At 40.3% G+C, this 18887-nt stretch overlaps 1 protein-coding gene and 1 long non-coding RNA gene across 5 annotated transcripts in view; one reads left to right on the top strand and one right to left on the bottom strand.

Moving 5' to 3' along the window:
* The window catches only part of LOC138130937 (uncharacterized), a 38242-nt gene that overhangs the window by 6783 nt on the left and 12572 nt on the right, over positions 1 to 18887 (top strand). For 3 of the 4 annotated variants that reach the window (XM_069047655.1, XM_069047653.1, XM_069047654.1), the window contains exons 2-3: positions 14148 to 14560; positions 15016 to 15099. In XM_069047655.1, the coding sequence (XP_068903756.1) occupies positions 14148 to 14560; positions 15016 to 15099 (497 nt within the window). Of the gene's footprint in view, positions 1 to 14147; positions 14561 to 15015; positions 15100 to 16534; positions 17294 to 18887 lie in introns of those variants that run through there. The other variant, XM_069047656.1, reaches the window with a different exon arrangement.
* LOC138130945 (uncharacterized) lies at positions 237 to 18125 on the bottom strand. Its single transcript, XR_011159677.1, has 3 exons — positions 17999 to 18125; positions 787 to 1368; positions 237 to 712 (listed from the first exon to the last, which is right to left on the bottom strand). It is a non-coding gene; the product is annotated as an uncharacterized lncRNA (long non-coding RNA).

The raw sequence follows: 18887 nt of genomic DNA, 5'->3' as shown, positions 1-18887 counted from the left end.
AAACATCCAAGTGTTATTTGAATAAAAAAAAAATTCTAAGAGAATCCTTATTTTTCTAATACAAATATTCACAGAGTCGCTACAAAAAATTATTTCTCAACAAAAATTGATTCTTTTTTTTAAATTAAAAATGTGGCCTTCCGGTAATTAGTCCTTGAGGGATTTAAAGGCACTTTTAATAAAAAGGAATCAGTCTTTTTGTCATCAAATCAGATCATGAGAAAAATACGAACACATTACACCGTACTCCTCTTTTATTACATACTTCATAATTGATGTGGTACATACGAAACCTACGAACTCTAGTTTTACATTTTTTGCATCACCCAAAACAACACAACTAGCTGTCGTGTCTTCCCGATCCGCTCTCCGCCATCCTACTCTGCTCCTGCTCCTCCTCGAAGGTGAGCACCTTCAGCACAACCACCTCGATGGCGCACAACATAAAAAGGGCCATAAACACGTCCATGTGGGTCGCTCCGTGGTTCATGTACATACCGGGAGGATAATCACTTTTGGTACTTAACCCTTCGACACAATTCAAAAAGAACAACAACATCGTCGTCGGTTTACCATCTGGTGGTGTTGGACATCGTGCCCTTGGGCACTAGTGCGATTATTGTTTTTGTCGACGCTATTTTCACGCACATCACAACGGTTCAGGCTAGACCGGTACGGCCGAAAACTTCTTCAGAGTGGAGACGCGAGTGAACTGGAGGAAAGTAAAAGTGTGTTATTGCGTAACACTTTCTAGCAGAAGTAGGTAACAATGATAGCTCGACTTACTTAAGCTGGTTGGTTTCCAGTGCGTTGCATAAGCTGCTTTGAAACCGTTACGTAATGGATATTAGTATTAGACGTAACTAATTATTATTATTGTTTGAGTTGACGATATTAGGTTTGAGTCGACGGTTCGTTCAAAATAAATACAAACATTGTCGTCAGGACGTACACGTTTTCTCGAGTAACAAAACTATTATCTTATGTAAATTTGTCCAGTTTTAGAATCTATTATTTTGTTTTCGGTAATTTATTTCCGGAGAATAGTACAAGACGTCAGAAGCTAATTGCAAACACTCGAAAACTCCAGAGCAGGATATATCCTGAATTAATTTGTGAAAGTTTACCGCACTTGCACTTTCAGGGAGTGGTAACATCGACAGCAAATTATTTTATATTTGTTTTTTAAGTTTTATTGTCATTGCGTTTTGTTGTGATTAAGTTTTCTTTATCCAATTTAACTCTTATCCGCTGACTGCGTTTATCAATTTCTTCAATAAAGAAATTTGAAGATTTGGCACATTCGGATTTTCAAGTCACAAAATATTTGGAAGAGAAGAAATTTTCTTCAAGTAAGTTGATGCAAGCCTGTGAAAGAGTATTTTTTAAAATTTTATCATAAAAAAGTATTGAATTTTGCAGTAATTCCATACAACAAAAATTAAATCTTTTTGTACTCATGGGCTTGAAAGCAACGCTTCCAACATCCAACGCTCGCTCCGAAACGAGTGCTTCCCGGTCGACTCGAATGTAAAAATTGCAAAAAACACTGGCCCTTTGAGGCATTCAAAAAAAAATCTGTCTTGATAATAATAAAATTTAGTTCATAAAATAGAACTTCCCTGGGTTTTCCTCCATTAAAAAATTACGGAAAGATTTATAATCGTTGAAAATTGTTCCTACAAAATTCACAAATTATTGCAAACATTGAAATATCAAGTGAAGCAATTGTTTCCAATAACCAAAGATCTGCCTACTTGGTTTTATGTTCGTTTATGTTTAATGTATTAAAACAAAAAATTTTAATTTAATTTTCGCACAAAAAATATTTGTACAAACCACTTGCGTGAAGACATTTTCCGTTCATTCGCGCATTAATTAAAGGCACTCGCTCCTTCGTCGCTCGTGCTTTAAAAAATGCGCTCATGCGGTAACATCGTCTTCCCGCACTTGGTTCGTAAATAACTATTTAAGTTGCTCAGTTAAAAACAAACGGAACTGCAGTAACTAAAGAAAATACAAATCGAAACAAATGAAATGACGGTTTAATTTTGTCAAAAGACAGAAATTTGTGCTTAAAAGAAAAATTACAAATTTATTCTTCAGTTATAGTTCAACAGCGTTGCCATGTTTTAGTGGATCTTTAATAAACGAACAGAATATACTATTCCATCTGTTTCTATAGGTACTATTCTTCTTTTTTAAATGTCTTTCTTCTGTGTTTCCTCCAATCTGCTATTTCTTCTTCATCTCACACTACCACTGCAAAATCTTCTCTTTGTGTTGCAACGTTTTGGTGGATCTTTGATGGACGAGTAGAAAATAATTTTCCATCTATTTTGATTCTATCCTTTTCTCTTTTAAACTTTTTTTTCTGTGTTTCCTTCAATCTGTAATTTCTTCTTCATCTCACTCTGCCACTGCAAAATCTTCTCTCTTCCAAAATTTATCAATTAAGTATTTATTATATCATCAATTTCTGTTCCAACTCCTTTGTTACCTTCCTCACTGGTTCGTTAATTCTTCACCTGTTTTATCTGCTTCGATCTTGTTAATTTACATCACAAATGTTTAACAAAATTCTTATCTTAATTAAATTTATCTAACATTCAAAACAAACAAGTTAAAAATGTAGTTGTAGTTGTCCACCAAATATGGAACCATTATGTTCATGGTATGTCTAAAATAATTTGTGAAAGTTTAAAGCAATCAATCCATTATACTTTTTTAATCACTTATGACGTCAAACATCCTACTATCTTTTACTTTGTTGTTTAATTATCCGTTAACTGTTTAATTGTGTTTATTGCGTTCACACAAAAATAACAAGGTTTTTGATTAAAAAAAATTTGAACTAATTTAAATAAATACATTATCAAAAATATTTTTCTTTCATAAAATTCTGTACATATTTCAATTGGAAACTGTAGTTCCTTTTTAACCATTTCTAAATGTCTTTCTATAACCATTTTATACATTTTATTTATGCTTGTATGTACTTACTATCGGATAGCAGTATGTTACTATAGACACTTCCAAAATTCAAGTGTTTACAGTAACATACTGTACTAGTTTTTTTGCTATCCGATAGTACAGTTACGGCCACAGAATTTCGTCAGTTATTTCACTGTCAATTCGAAAAAAAAAATGTGTAGCCTAAGCTTTATTGTCATTATGACTGACATTCAAAATTTTTGTTACAGAAATTTTGTCACGCATAATAAAAATGATTGACCAATTGACATCCACGTCAAAAATTCCAGTGTGGGGTTAGAAATATATAAAACCTCTTTTACACCTAATGTCAGTTGAATAACAACGACTGACGAAATTCCGTGACCGTAACTGTACGTACAGTTAGAGACACGGAATTTCGGGCATCATTTTTCTGTCACTTAAAAAAATTGCGATGTAAATCACTCTTTATTGTCAACGTGACATTTGTAGCGTTACGAAACGCCACAATGGCGATTGGCCGGAGTAGGAGGCCACGAGGTCCTACTTATGCTCGCGGGGCTAATAGATCGCAGTTCGAAGACCCGGAACTAGCAGTTAACGCACGGCATTTGGCAACGCGACGCGCCCACCCTGCCTTCAAGTTTTTTACGTCGCTCATTCCGGAAGCGGAAAGTTTCAATTTAGAGTCATTTGTGCCAGCCACCACGGGGGGGCTGGACGAACACATGTTACCCCCGCAAATGTCAGGCTGAGGTGGCCTCACGCCTCTAGGTTGGCGAGCTGCAACCTATCTTTCAGAACCCCACTTTCACTTTCTCTTTCTCTTCACTTTCTCTTCTTCTCTTCTCAGCGATAGGTGACCGTACGGCAATGTTGGGTCCCTTTTCCTCTTTAGTAACTTGCCGGAAAGTCATCTCCTTCTTTTCAACCCCATCTTTCTTCCTGTCCTTTTTTTGACCTGCGAGTTACGGCAATTAACATCAGGATAGACGTGCACGACTTACCGACACAATACCGTCCAAAATCTGAATTCTCCCGCTCGGTATAATTTCGAGGTAAACAAACCGACGCCATGACGGTCCACCTGTCATGACACGCGCACGTGTAGTACCACCGGAAATGCACATTTTTGATTGCGCAGTACCACGCAAGCGCAGCCCGCCTTATAGCACAACTGAATAAGGTCGAGAATCGCGCGCGTGACGATTTTCGCGATTTATGGGACTGCGGTACCGAGATTAAAAATGCGGAAGTCGGACACTTGGTCGAGAGCCGTCGAAGCGACGCCAGCGAAGCGCCTTTTAGAGTTCGTGGTCGAGTGACCCCTCGCACTATAGAGGTAATTATCGTTCAATTTTGAATTCATTTCACTAAGACCATGTATTAGGGGTGGTTCGATCCAGTTTAGAGTCAATCCCGTTTGGATGAATTGATCCAGTACCGTATCGCAACTTTAGAGTACCGAAAATTTTTGAGTAAAGGAGTGCCGGAAGGACTTCGATTTAGCGCCAAGAACCCCCTTTTTCGCTGAAAGGGATCGTTCGCAGGGCGATTCGTAGCCAGATCGTTCGCAGGGCGATTCGTAGCCAGATCGTTCGCAGGGCGATTCGTAGCCAGATCGTTCGCAGGGCGATTCGTAGCCAGATCGTTCGCAGGGCGATTCGTAGCCAGATCGTTCGCAGGGCGATTCGTAGCCAGATCGTTCGCAGAGGCGACCATTTTGGAGAACATCGTTCGCAGAGGCGATCGTTTATTTTGAGCACCGTATCGCCAAGGTCACACCGCAAGTCAAAAGGACGCTATTCGGGGAGACAACAGACCCGTCATAAAGCTAAGTCGCCATATTTTTTTACCGCGGCATTGCAAAATTTAGGAACGCCTCGAATTTCTCGCTTCTCGCTTTCATAATTTTTGTATGTTCACTAAATTTTTTTGAAACTTTGCAAATGTTTAGAATTTTTTTGTAAGAACCTTTTCATTCAATCTCCAGTGTCAACTTAAAGAAATTTCAGTCAAATTTAACGTTTCGGAACTTCACCGATTTAAACTTTCCTATCAGGATCAATTTTAATTTTTTTGTCAAGGTGACACCCCAATCTTGACCTTGGGTTTCATTAAGTTTACATTTAATAATTAGCTCGATCAGAAGGAAGTCTAAGTTCGGGAGGTTCCTCATCAGGAATCAAAACATCTTTTATTTCGTCGAAGAATATCATGTTTAGTTTAAGATTCGGTCACATGTGAAAGAAAAGCTTTTCTGGTTACGACCAAAGTAGATATTAAGGCCACCAAAAAGTACTGGTTCCGCATCTTTCAATTTTCATCTAGTAGTTACAAGCGAACCATTATCGCATTCGTGTGAACCAGTACCGAACCACCAAATACTGTTCTGTGGATAATTTTGCAGTAACCGAATAAACCAAAATTTGTTTAACGATCAGAAAGCGTTTGCTTTTACTTACCTTCGACGAGTAAGATCTGAGCACTTGTCCCGGCAGCTGGACAAGCAACAACCAGCTCAAGACAATAGCTGCCTGGCGCCCATTTTTTTAAAAATCCGAACCCACGCCCTCTGCCCCGAAAAACCCCCTGGGAGCCCGGAGCTGTCACTGGCCAACTTTTGGTCACACAAATTTTGACGCCCAGAACGTGGGGCTCGATTTTTTGGAGCAACCACAAATTTTCGTTTATCGTTCATCTTCATTGAGGCTCAGTCACTTTTTTCAATCGGAGCAAAGGGAGTTGGTAAAGGTTTATTGAAAGTTGAATTTTTTGATTGTGTGTTAATGAGAAGCGGAAATTTAGCGGCGAATTCATTGTTTGAGTAGCGGTCTTATCTTGTAACCTCGACGACAAAAACCTTTTCTCGGAATCGACTATCGTGTTGCGCGCTGTTTTTTGGTAGTGTTTTGACCGGCGTTTTTATTGCGTTACCGACCCGTGGAATCGCGGTGAGTCTTCGTCAAAATGGACGAACAATTCAAGGTCAAGCATTTACTAGCTGACGAGCTGACGTATGAATTGCGTATACGCGGCATCACGACTAGCCGAAACCAGGACGATAAGAGGAAACTGTTAGCGAGAGCTCTGTCCAAAGAACTAGGTCGACCGGACGAATACTTTCTGTCACTTCATGACGCAGAGTATGATCACGACACCGAGGTCCAGGCCATTGAGGACACCCTTGAGAGCATACGCACGATTTTGACAGAATTTGAAGGAACGGCGGAAGACATGATCTTCAAACGGTTGAAGACCCGTCTAACGCACCTTTCATTTCGCATTCGGCGAATGAGACGCGAGCGAGATGCGGAGTATAGAAATGAGGCGTACGCGACATGTTTGTTGCTCGAAGCTGATCTTCACGACAAGGCAGCAGAAGCGAGCCCGGTTACGGTGGAAGCGCCACCAGTCGTCGCGACTACTCCCATTTACGTGCACCCTCACGCGAGATCTCCGGAACCGAAACTAGTGCCAATTCACACCTGGGGCGTATCTTTCAACGGGGAGGAAAATGGAATGACGGTGAACCAGTTCTTGGAACGGGTAGAGGAACTGTCGGTAGCGCGAAACGCAACCAACAGGGACCTTTTTAACGCGGCCATTGATCTCTTTAGCGGCAAAGCGCTGATTTGGTATCGTTCTGTTCGGAGCAGATTGAGCGATTGGGACGAAGTGGTTCAGTTGTTGAAACAGGAATTTCTTCCACCGGATTTCGATGAATTGTTGTGGGACGAAATCAAGGGCAGGCTTCAGGGCAAAAGCGAGTCGATAACCATTTACGTTGCGGTTATGGAGACGCTTTTTGCTAGACTTAGTCGACCACCGGCGGAGATAACCAAGGTAAAGACGATTCGGAGGAATTTGCTTCCATGTTACCTTAACCAGCTTAGCATCACCGAAGTTGTCACCGTACCGGAGTTGATTAAGTTGTGCAAAAAAGTGGAGGAGTTATCGGCTTTGCGGCAGAAACATCGCGCTGCACCCAAGTCATCTTGCGTGTTGGAGCCAGAGTTGGCATATGTTCGGGCGAGCGAACCCGCGAAAGCGAGTCCACGCGCCATCGTCGTGAAGGAACCCTCAGGCAATTCAGCCAGACGGAGTGAACCCGCGAGTTCGTCCTCCAGGTCGTTCAAGTGCTGGAATTGTCAACAGCCGAATCATTCGTTCATGAACTGTCGACTGAAAAGAAAGCAGTTTTGCTACCGTTGTGGGGAGCCAGACGTCACCTTGGCGACCTGCAAAAAGTGTAATCCGTCGGGAAACGCGCAGTAGGGACGCGGCAGACTTGCGGCCGTGCTACGTTCCTAAAACATCCCAAGGCCGATGTAAACGCATCGATCATCGCGAAACGTACGGACACCCAGTGGAACGCTTGGTTAGACGAAGTCAAAGAGTTTTGCAAGCCTTCTCGGGCAAATTCCGCTTCCATTTTCGTCAGCAAAACCAATGACAATAGGCCATTTATCAGACTGCGTCTAAACAATAAGGAAACTGAAGGACTCGTGGATTCCGGTTCGAATTGCACTATAGTTGGTGGAAAAGGAGCCGATTTAATTCATTTTCGCGCAGGTGGAAAAACTTTCCCATCTCGGCTAAAAACCATCAGAACTGCCGACGGAAAACAACATCCGGTAACCAAAGCTATCGAACTAGAAGCAGTGTTAGACTCGTCGAGACGGCGAATTCGTGTCTACTACGTGCCAGATCTTCAGCATAGCGTCATATTAGGGTGCGACTTTTGTAGATTATTCGGACTCAAGATAGATTTCGCGGGTCACAAAATTGAAGTTGCGTCGGATATCGTAAGAGTACCAGAATGTGACGCGGTGACGGAGTGTGGCGCGGATCGGCATGAGATCACCGAGATCATCCGGAAAAATTTAGATTTGTTGAGCAACGACGGAAAGTTAGGGAGGACACACAAAATGACAGTCACAATCGACACGGGAGAAGCATTGCCGATCAAACAACGTCCGTATTGGTGGTCTCCGTACATGCTTGCGGAAGTCAACAAAGAAATTGACCGCATGCTCGAGAACAATGTCATATCGCCTTCTGACAGTCCGTGGTCTTCTCCAATTTTGTTAGTAAAGAAATCTTCCGGTGAATACCGACTTTGCTTTGACGGTCGCAGGCTCAATGCCGTGACAAAACGTGACAGTTACCCATTACCGCGTGTCGACAGGATTCTCAGTATGTTGCGAGGAGCAAAGTACATCAGTTCGATCGATCTCAAGAACGCTTTTTGGCAAATCCCGTTAGATTCAGAGTCTAGACCGAAGACAGCTTTTGCGATTCCCGGCAGAGGTCTTTTTCATTTTAACGTATTACCGTTCGGACTGACAAACGCAGCCCAGAGGCAGCAGTGTCTCATGGACAGAATTTTCGGACCTGAACTAGAACCTCACGTCTTTGTTTACCTGGACGATCTAATCATTATCGCCCCGACATTCGAGAAACACGTACAAGTTTTGAGGGAGGTGATACGACGTCTTCGAGACGCGAAACTCACCGTGAATGCGAAAAAGTGTCAACTTTTCCGCTCAAGTTTGAAATATTTGGGTTTCATTGTCGATGAACATGGTCTAGGTACCGATCCAGACAAAGTAGCGGCCATGGTGAGCTATCCAGTCCCGAAGACTAGTACCGAAATCAAACGTTTCGTAGGCATGTGTTCTTGGTATAGGCGTTTCATCCCTCATTTTTCGACCCTCATGTCCCCGATAAACGCGTTACTTACCGGAAAGCGAAAGCGACAGAAAACGGAGTGGACTCCTGAAGCTCAGGAAGCTTTTCAGAAAATCAAGGATGCACTTGTTTCAGCACCCGTATTGTCAAGTCCTGATTTCTCGAAACCTTTCGTGATCCAAACTGACGCTTCAAACACCGGTCTAGGAGCAGTTTTAACGCAAGATTTAGACGGAGATGAGAGAGTGATCGCGTACGCCAGCCGTTCGCTAACAAAAGCCGAGCGAAATTATAGCGTTACGGAACGAGAATGTTTAGCCGTTTTGTTCGCGTTGGAAAAGTTCAGACCTTACGTTGAGGGCACCCATTTCACGATCGTGACGGACCATTATTCATTGCTCTGGTTAAACCGAATGAAGGACCCAGCAGGCAAGTTAGCGCGATGGAGTGTCAAGCTCAATCAATTTTCATTCGATTTGGTCCATCGTAAGGGCAAGCTCAATGTAGTACCGGACGCACTATCAAGACTACCTGCAGAAATTGCTGCGGTAGACATTGACAGCTTTCTCGGCGTGAACTTGAATGATTTGGACGAGTCGTACACGCGACTTCGCGACAACATAATCGCCAATCCTCAAAGAAATCCATCATGGAAAGTCGAGAACGGTTTCGTGTATCGATTCGTACCGAACAAAATTGTACTACCCGGCAACGTCCCGGAGTGGAAGCTTTTAGTACCGCGAAATCAAAGAACAAAAATTTTAGAATCATGTCATGATGCACCGACATCAGCTCATTTCGGGTACTACAAGACACTTTCAAGGTTATCCATCAATCACTTTTGGCCGAAAATGCGTCGTTCCGTCATTCGTTACGTTCGAAACTGCAAGGTTTGCAATGAGCAAAAAGCACCGAACACCGCTCGCGCAGGGCTTATGGGAAAAGAAAAAAAGGTTCAGTTTCCGTGGCAAATGATTTCCGTTGATTTGATTGGTCCATTACCGACGTCCACGAAAGGATATTCGTATCTCTTAGTGATCGTAGATTGGTTCACGAAGTACGTTGTACTATTTCCGTTACGAAAAGCTACGAGCTCAAAAGTTACAGAATGTATCGAGAACGGAATTTTTCTTGTGTATGGTGTACCGCAATTCATTTTGGTCGACAACGGCAAGCAGTTTGTCGGAAACGAATTTGTAAAGACTTGCGAGAACTACAAAGTTCAAAAGATCTGGTTCACAGCCAAGTATCACCCTCAGAGCAACCCTGTGGAGCGATACAACCGCACTGTTGGCACTGCCATACGAAGTTACGTCAAAGGCGCTCACAAAAAGTGGGATGCCGAGGTGGCAAAGATCGGGTACGCGATTCGCACAGCGGTCAACGAAGTAACCGGATTCAGTCCAGCATTTCTCAATTTTGGTAGGGTAGTACCCTGTACCGGTGAATTTTACGGCAAAGTAGCGGAAAATCCGGAAACCTTGACGACAGCTGATCGCGAAGATCACGCGAAAAATTTAGAACACCTCAAGACCATCTTGCAGGATGTAACCCAGCACCTTCACAAAGCGCACGAACGCAACGAACGCTCGTACAATCTTCGGAAGCGCGACGCTGAATTTTTTGTAGGCGACAAAGTTTGGAAACGCAACAAAGTACTTTCCAGCGCTGCGAAAGACTTTGCGCAAAAATTAGCGCCACGCTACGTGCTGTGCACGATAACGAGAAAACTATCGAAACTCGCGTACGCTCTCGAAGATGAGAACCGCGCAGATCTAGGTGTTTGGCACATGAAAGATTTGAAAGAATTCAGAGGATCTCTGGCAGAAGCCGAAGAACCGTAGCGAGCTTTGCATTTCACTTTTTCGTACCGTTCAATTTTTCGATTAATTCTTTTGTCCTCCTTTGGAATGTTGACGACAGTAAAATTTTACCGTGGAGTTTGTTCAGGAAAAGTTTATTTAAGAACCCCAAATTATGACATTTAACCGGACTTGACTTACATCATACCGCAGTACTCAAGTACTAATTGACATTGAGATTCAGTTTTCAATCGTTTGATACGCGCAGATATCGACAAGCCATTTTCGTGGCGAAACCAAAACTTTTCCAGTGATCAAATTTTGACGTTTTTTTTGTGAAGACTTCATCTTCGTTTTTTTGTAAAAAGTAAAAGGCAACTGAGTTACCTTTTCCTTTTTCTTTTTGAGGAGGGGGGTAGTGTAGCGTTACGAAACGCCACAATGGCGATTGGCCGGAGTAGGAGGCCACGAGGTCCTACTTATGCTCGCGGGGCTAATAGATCGCAGTTCGAAGACCCGGAACTAGCAGTTAACGCACGGCATTTGGCAACGCGACGCGCCCACCCTGCCTTCAAGTTTTTTACGTCGCTCATTCCGGAAGCGGAAAGTTTCAATTTAGAGTCATTTGTGCCAGCCACCACGGGGGGGCTGGACGAACACATGTTACCCCCGCAAATGTCAGGCTGAGGTGGCCTCACGCCTCTAGGTTGGCGAGCTGCAACCTATCTTTCAGAACCCCACTTTCACTTTCTCTTTCTCTTCACTTTCTCTTCTTCTCTTCTCAGCGATAGGTGACCGTACGGCAATGTTGGGTCCCTTTTCCTCTTTAGTAACTTGCCGGAAAGTCATCTCCTTCTTTTCAACCCCATCTTTCTTCCTGTCCTTTTTTTGACCTGCGAGTTACGGCAATTAACATCAGGATAGACGTGCACGACTTACCGACACAATACCGTCCAAAATCTGAATTCTCCCGCTCGGTATAATTTCGAGGTAAACAAACCGACGCCATGACGGTCCACCTGTCATGACACGCGCACGTGTAGTACCACCGGAAATGCACATTTTTGATTGCGCAGTACCACGCAAGCGCAGCCCGCCTTATAGCACAACTGAATAAGGTCGAGAATCGCGCGCGTGACGATTTTCGCGATTTATGGGACTGCGGTACCGAGATTAAAAATGCGGAAGTCGGACACTTGGTCGAGAGCCGTCGAAGCGACGCCAGCGAAGCGCCTTTTAGAGTTCGTGGTCGAGTGACCCCTCGCACTATAGAGGTAATTATCGTTCAATTTTGAATTCATTTCACTAAGACCATGTATTAGGGGTGGTTCGATCCAGTTTAGAGTCAATCCCGTTTGGATGAATTGATCCAGTACCGTATCGCAACTTTAGAGTACCGAAAATTTTTGAGTAAAGGAGTGCCGGAAGGACTTCGATTTAGCGCCAAGAACCCCCTTTTTCGCTGAAAGGGATCGTTCGCAGGGCGATTCGTAGCCAGATCGTTCGCAGGGCGATTCGTAGCCAGATCGTTCGCAGGGCGATTCGTAGCCAGATCGTTCGCAGGGCGATTCGTAGCCAGATCGTTCGCAGGGCGATTCGTAGCCAGATCGTTCGCAGGGCGATTCGTAGCCAGATCGTTCGCAGAGGCGACCATTTTGGAGAACATCGTTCGCAGAGGCGATCGTTTATTTTGAGCACCGTATCGCCAAGGTCACACCGCAAGTCAAAAGGACGCTATTCGGGGAGACAACAGACCCGTCATAAAGCTAAGTCGCCATATTTTTTTACCGCGGCATTGCAAAATTTAGGAACGCCTCGAATTTCTCGCTTCTCGCTTTCATAATTTTTGTATGTTCACTAAATTTTTTTGAAACTTTGCAAATGTTTAGAATTTTTTTGTAAGAACCTTTTCATTCAATCTCCAGTGTCAACTTAAAGAAATTTCAGTCAAATTTAACGTTTCGGAACTTCACCGATTTAAACTTTCCTATCAGGATCAATTTTAATTTTTTTGTCAAGGTGACACCCCAATCTTGACCTTGGGTTTCATTAAGTTTACATTTAATAATTAGCTCGATCAGAAGGAAGTCTAAGTTCGGGAGGTTCCTCATCAGGAATCAAAACATCTTTTATTTCGTCGAAGAATATCATGTTTAGTTTAAGATTCGGTCACATGTGAAAGAAAAGCTTTTCTGGTTACGACCAAAGTAGATATTAAGGCCACCAAAAAGTACTGGTTCCGCATCTTTCAATTTTCATCTAGTAGTTACAAGCGAACCATTATCGCATTCGTGTGAACCAGTACCGAACCACCAAATACTGTTCTGTGGATAATTTTGCAGTAACCGAATAAACCAAAATTTGTTTAACGATCAGAAAGCGTTTGCTTTTACTTACCTTCGACGAGTAAGATCTGAGCACTTGTCCCGGCAGCTGGACAAGCAACAACCAGCTCAAGACAATAGCTGCCTGGCGCCCATTTTTTTAAAAATCCGAACCCACGCCCTCTGCCCCGAAAAACCCCCTGGGAGCCCGGAGCTGTCACTGGCCAACTTTTGGTCACACATTCAAAAGTCAAATTTTGAAATTTTCTGTTCACGTCAATCGCATGTCAATCAAAATCGTCGCAAACGGTAAAATTGAGGTTAATAATATAAAGCCTATTTTACATTTTTTGACAGCATATTGACAGTAATGCCCGAAATTCCGTGTCTCGAACTGTACGTATGTACTCTTGTCCTTAAATAATAATTAAATATTTTTTATATTGTATCGGTTCGTGATTAAAAAATTCAGAAGTAAAAACCTGAATATTTTCCGATGCAACAACCATAGAATGTATCGCGCGTTCAAATGAAATCCTGGGCTGGGCAGGCGTTGAAAACCGTCAATTGTTGTGTTTTTTTACAGCGTTGATTAATTGAAGCATCTTGACAGCTAACCTAAAATTTAGAGCCAAAAAAAGTTTTCTTTTTTCTTTCTTAGCAATGTTTTAGATTAAAAATAGAATAACTTAACGATTCCTATTCTCGAAGCAAATATCTAAGGGCACCCTTTGCTGAAAACAAACATGTCCCGATTAAACATAAATAAATGTCATTCGTGTCAAACGGCGGGAAATTCAAACTTTACACTGTTCTAAACGGCTTACTTTTTTCAACGCCTACTCAGCCCAGGATTTCATTTGAACGCGCGATATTATTTCGTTTTCATATTACATTCACCTCATTTAGAAAACAAACAAGTATTTTCCTGTTACTTTTCCGCATAATAAAACACCGCGTCACAAGTTGACGGCGACCGTGGAAATACTGGAGAAATACTGTCCAAAAATAATAATTTGTGAAAGTTTATTGCATCCGTGTGTACAAGAAGTTATATTCACCACAGATGGGTTCAAATGAAAAGAAATTTTTGGCAACCTTTTGAGTGCAATTCACACCTATTACAACACAGGCTTTATCACCCAAAACGTTCTTCTCTTGCAGGAATTAATCATTTCTTCTATTCTTCCTGTTTTTAATCAATTAATTATTGACTTGTCATATATTTTCTAAAATATGTATGTATCTATAAAAATTATTAATAAACAGAAAATGCCAAAATTATTTTTCGCCACTTCGATTAAATAAAAGTCGAGTCAAATGTTTCCTTTTGGTTTAAAAAAAAAGTAATTTGGGACATTTCCCTTTTCAGAAGCCGCCGACCCAGACTGCAGTGGCACTGTGCCGTCTGCGGTACCTACCTCCGCACTCACCCTTTGGAGAACATCCAAGCTGTAATATGCACAGAATGCGAAGAAAGAGTGTGCAAGTTGCGCTGTTCGAAGCGCGAATATGTGAGAAAGGGGTGGATATGCTACAGCTGCTTGAAGAGACCGTCCTGGCTCCAGGGAATCTTCGAGACGTTAAGTCTACGTTTTAAAAGAGACAACTCGAACGTCAAGAGTATAATGTCGAAAGAGGGCGAGAAAATGGGAGAAAACGCCGACCCGTTGAAGCAAAAGGAAAAAGACTGCGTGAGGGATTTCATCGAGAAGTTGGTTTCGACGATACTGGGTGGGAGCGTGGATGACGCCAGCATCTCTAGGATGTACACTGACAAGCACTGTAAGTGGAAAACTCTTCTTCGCTTCTTGTTTTGAAGGAAAGAGTTGGTTATGAAACTGACACACAAAAACCAAAACAGACAAATGAGAAATGGATTCCTACATTCACTCGGACAATTCCACCACTCGCCTACGGCTCGTGTTGGAATTTTCATTTACGCACGTTGAAGAATGTACTATACTCCACCTGATTTAATTTTGAAAGTGTAAAAAACGAATTGTGCACAAAAAAAAACCATTTACGATTTTATCCTTGATAAACTGTGTCTTTGACGGCTATTTACCAGCTCATCAGCTTATTACGACCGATATGTCTCAAGGTTCTCGCCTAGGCCTCGTTCTATTCTCCATTTACATAACTGACATGATTCTAGAATAATTAGTAAATCAAATTACAATGTTGACAATACAGCAACAACATACATTCTAGCTAAATTAACGCTTTTTATTCTTCAGATGACACACTTTTTGAAAGATACCATCAAGACCTCAGCAACGCCATAACCAATCTGAGCTCAGCCCTACATTTGTCCATAAACAGTGAGTAATTTTTTTATACTTTAACCACATAGTGTTATTAGTGTTATCACCGGCCCTCTGGAGCGGTCGAATCCGGTGCCTCTTTCACTCCGCAGTCTTTTTTGTAGAGGGAGAGGAGAGGAGTGAACGAAACGAACACGTTTAGAGGGTGAACGAAAGCGGCACGAACGGAGTCCGCTCATTGGCCACCCAATGAGACTGCAGAGTGCTCAGAACAAAACCGGGACGCAAATGGCGCCCGGGCGACAATAGACACATTTTTTATTTTATGTGTATTGTGTGTTGCCTACACTATCTTCACAGTATCTATTACAAAATCCATGTTTTCTAAGTTTCAAAACAATAAATTTAATAATCATTCTTTCACAAAAAATCAAACGAAAAGTAAATTTGTATCGAACGAGCGGTAATGCGAATCCTTAATAGTGCATAACTGATGACTGAGTGACAACTCGCGAGGTGCTCTCTAAACAAATAGTTTGTTTATGTTAAACAAACACTGGTAACAAAATATTTTTGTTTACCATTTATCCAGTGCTACGATTTGTTCAAATTAATACAAAACAACAAACAAAAGTGTCACAATCTAGTTTCTTGAAACCAACATTTTATATTTTATTTATTACAGTACGACCTCCTGTAGATACTTTTTTTCGACTTCTTCTAGTCTATTATTATGTGAATTTAAAAAAACCAACAAAAAACAATCAATTATTATTAATGAAAGCAATTAACGACATGGCTGAAGCATTAATTAAAATTAAAACAGTTTCAATCACTAACATCACTTATCATATCAAGCAAGATTTTAATTAATTAGTCATTCGGCATTTTTCCACTTTATTGTTTTTTTCCAATTGTCATCGTATTGTAAAAAGATTTAAACCCATCAGTCGAAATCTGAAGTTACAGTGCTTCTCTCGATGTATATTTTTTAATATTATCTGTTTTTTTTTATCAAAGAACCACAACCTACTGATTTAGATTTTAAATAACAAAATTTTACTAAACGCCTGTCATTTTAATGTCATTTAAAGTGCGCACTCTGGCATTTAAAATTGCTGCGCTAGTAATATCTCTACATAACCTCAATTTTTATATTATGACATTTTTCACCCTAGGTCAAAACTGTACAATGTTGCCAGTTCTATTTTCGGTGTAAATTGGGGTGTCGGCGATTCTTTGACAAAAAACAGATTATATGTTACTATTGATAATAATAATAATTATTTGTCAAATTAATAAAAGACAAATATTAATAATGCATGAAGTAGTAAGTAATGCATTAATAATGCTATCCGATAGTACATAAAAAATATGTAAAATTTATATTAATAACATAATTACATAAACATTTTTGTTTTACAATACAAAAATTTCCGATAATAATGCGGAATCTGGAAAAGTGCCGCGAATGCTTGCAGCGTTTCCACGTTGAATGGCAAGGGAAATCGTCTCGAAAAGGAATTTCTTTGATTTTGAATCAATAGGACAATCAGATTTAGATCCCCTTTGCTGTTTTGTGTTTGCAAACTCAAGTCAGCAGCAAAAAAAAAAACGAAATAGAAGGACGCACAAGATCAACCAGTTTATTAACTAAATTATATTAAACGTTGAAACATCAGAAAATGTATTTTGACCCCTTTTTTACGAATTATTGACGTCCGGTTCTCCAAACAATACCATACACATATGTAAAAACTTAATTGATCGTCCAAGTTGGCAGCATTATAAGTAGTAACCTTCGTCAACAGTCAAGGTAAAATTTTTATCTTTAACTTCTTCGATTAGTCAGTTCGCGCAAATAAATAAACCGACTTTTTAATTACACACTTCGTATATATTTATATACATGTACACGTAAACATAAAAATTTCTAATTACATAGATATTTTTTATGAAGCACACTTGCTCGCGCACTGCCCGCAACTTCATTTCTAACGTGTCCGTACGAAGAATGATACAATAAAAATCGAAAGATAAACAAATATCTGTGACAGCGATAAAGCAAATCGTGATTAATCTCCAAGTGAATCGTGCACCTACATAATTATATTGTTACTCGTCGTATGTGTCGTTGCCCAATTACTCGACGAAATGTTTTTTACCATTTTAACAAGTCTGCTTCTTAGTGCGTGGGTGGTGATTTGTTTGTTGGTGTATGGGTATTACTACCTCGTGGAAGTCTACCTGGGTAAGCCCGTGGGGGAGTGTTAATTTGCCTGTTTGGAATCGCACATTGACGAGACCTCTTCAAATGATGAGATCATCTTGAGCACAAACGTGAAGATAATCTTTCCTTATTTTTTCATCACACAGAGAAGTGGAATACACTTTATTTTAAATTCTGAATCAGTGCCTAATCATTTTTTTGTATTGTCTAGTTGTGGTTGATTGCTCTTTCTTCGCCAAAAGCTAACGTTATGAAAATGTGCAAATTTGATCGTCACAAGATTGAATCTAACATCATGGCATTAAAATTTTAATTTCTGTTGAAAACTAAATTTGCAGAATGATAAAATAAACTATGACGGATCAGAGGGGGGTACAACTTTACTCTTTCACTCTTTATCTAGTGAGATCATCTATGCAACAACAGTAAATCACGGCGTAACTCTATTTAGTTCATCTTTTGATAAGAGAGATACCTTGTGAAGTGCAATCAAAAGATTTTTAATTAGGTCCTAGTTCAAGTTCCAGTTGATATAAAAATAGACGAAAACACGTTGTTAGATAATGAACACGAACTAATAAAAGACTTGAAAGAGAATTCGCCTTTTTGCGGGAAAAACAAATTGTTTACAAGGTGAACATAACCTCACTTTTCAATAACGGAAGAATTTTACACTTTGTCGTGTTCGGGATACCTACGTTGTTTCAAAAATGTTCTAGTACTTACCACATTAACAGATATTTGCGATTTGCCGATAATCTGGCACTAAATAAACAATTTTGCAGTTTTCATTTATTTTGATTGTTATGAATGTCAACACAAATTGAAATTTCAACAATGCTGCCAACCGCTTAAAAATAAATCACTATTAATGGGTCTTTAAAAATTTAATAATGGGAGAATAGTTTTTTTTTTTAATTTTTTATCGGATAGACAGGTTTGGTTTAAGTTATGACAAGTCATATTAGGTCAAATTTGACCAGGGAGATTAATTGCGACAGAAAATTTTCAGGTCGAGTTAACAATTATTTTGTTTTTCATTCTAGTAATAAATCGTTGACAAATTGTTCTTGTAACTTATTTTAATTCGTGGTATGAACACCAGAATCTTAATATTTTGTCAGTTGGCAATAGCTAATGACATTTCTCTGTGACGGCCATTTAAAAAACTTGTCACAGATTTATAAAAAAGTTTTGTATTGATTTGATCCGATTATTATTTGTACGGTATTAATCTATTTCTTTGTAAACAACATGGATGTTTTTCTCTTTCACAACTTTACGCTGAGATATTACTGAGTAAATAAAGTTAGTTCGTCTCTAATTAAGTGTTATTTTACTTTTCCTTCTATGTTTCCAATATTGGTACCATTTTAGAATTTGCAAAGACAGGAGATTTTCCTCCATCTCGCTTAATAAATAAACTTTGACTTTCTTTATTTGATTCTAAAAAAAAAGTACCCTTCAACCCTCCAAACTGTTTGAAAAGGTCCCGAAGAACTCCAATATTATGTAATTTTTAATGCTGTGTACGGATTAAACTTCAAAATTCACAATAATTCTAGATGAGAAACACATTACAATGCAAATTATTTCTTCTCAACATTATATAATC

Source organism: Tenebrio molitor, chromosome 5 (genome assembly GCF_963966145.1).
Source record: "Tenebrio molitor chromosome 5, icTenMoli1.1, whole genome shotgun sequence".
Taxonomy (NCBI): Eukaryota; Metazoa; Arthropoda; class Insecta; order Coleoptera; family Tenebrionidae; genus Tenebrio; species Tenebrio molitor.
Note: the sequence above shows the minus strand (reverse complement) of the source record. Positions and strands in the feature narration are given on the sequence as shown.